Source organism: Pteropus alecto, unplaced genomic scaffold (genome assembly GCF_000325575.1).
Source record: "Pteropus alecto unplaced genomic scaffold, ASM32557v1 scaffold125, whole genome shotgun sequence".
NCBI lineage: Eukaryota > Metazoa > Chordata > Mammalia > Chiroptera > Pteropodidae > Pteropus > Pteropus alecto.
In genome coordinates this window covers 8717959-8719105 of record NW_006436888.1, presented here as the reverse complement: position 1 = coordinate 8719105, position 1147 = coordinate 8717959, and the positions used below count along the sequence as shown (strand labels likewise).

General features: G+C 55.9%; 1 protein-coding gene across 1 annotated transcript in view; it reads right to left on the bottom strand.

The window, feature by feature from the left end:
• The window catches only part of ICMT (isoprenylcysteine carboxyl methyltransferase), an 8954-nt gene that overhangs the window by 5428 nt on the left and 2379 nt on the right, over positions 1-1147 (bottom strand). The window contains exon 2 of the mRNA XM_015591333.2: positions 422-510. Coding sequence (XP_015446819.2) covers positions 422-510 — 89 coding nt within the window. The remainder of the gene's footprint in view (positions 1-421; positions 511-1147) is intronic.

Sequence of the window (1147 nt, the reverse complement as noted above, 5' to 3'; positions counted from 1 at the left end):
CACTGCCCGTGGGGGATACGCTCAATGTGACCGAATAGAAACTGGAGATGGAAGGGGCCTGTGGAGGTGAGCCAGAGCCCTGCCCCTTTCCATCACTGAGGAGTTCTGTACCCTCTTCCAGGAAGGGTTCATTGCATTACTGAATGGGTCACGGCAGCTGCAGCTCCAGGTGAGGACACCTGTGGGGAGGGTGCCAGGGAGACCCGTTTCTGCCTGCAGCAGAAGCCAACAGATGGGCACAAGCTCTCAAGGTCCAAGATGTGGGAATCTAGGTGGAAGATAGAGACCTCATTTCCACAGACCCCTAAACAGCCTTCGGCCAGTCAGAGACGAGGAGACCCAAGGATAATGGAGAGCTACCACTGACCCTGTGGTCCGCCCACCCCAGCCTCAAACCCACTGTTCCCAAAGGACTTCTTACCAGCCAAAGTGATTCCAAGACGACTGGCTAAAACTTAGCAGCACCCCGCAGCCGAACACGAAGCCAAGGAAGCAAGCTCGGATGGCTATCTAAAAGGGACCCAAAAGAAGCTGTCACCTGGCTGTTCTCTCAGCATACATCCTACTTCCTGGGATAAATAGGCCACTGGCAATCACAGAGAGCCATTTATTTACTCAGACCCTCAGAGGGCGAAGCGCGGGTGCCTCGGGTGCCTCGGGTCCAATCCCGCACCGACCCCTTTCTGTCGTGCGGCCTTGGGCAACTTAACCTCTCTGGACCTTGGTTTCCCCACCTACACAATGGAGACAATGACAGTACCTACGTTTTAGGAACGCCGTGAGGGTAACCCATATGAAGCACTTTAAGAGTAAATACTACATAAGTTTTAGCTGCCATCATAGTTATTGTCACTATTATTATTCAGGGCTGTGAGTAAACTGCCAGAACCTAATTCATTGGCAGGACTCTCCCAAGTCCACGCAGCGAATCACGTCGGGGCTCCCGGGACTCTGAGCCCGGCCCCCTTCACGTAACTGCGGGGCCTCTGACCTCAGCCTTGGCAGCAGGTAGGTCTCCACACCTTAAATTACATAAAAGAACTCGTAGGCTGGCTGGCTCACTCCCCACCCCACGCGCGGCTGCCGCGCCGCTCCCACTGCCATTTCCCACCCGCTCCGCGGAGCAGGGGGGCCTGCGCCCCACGCC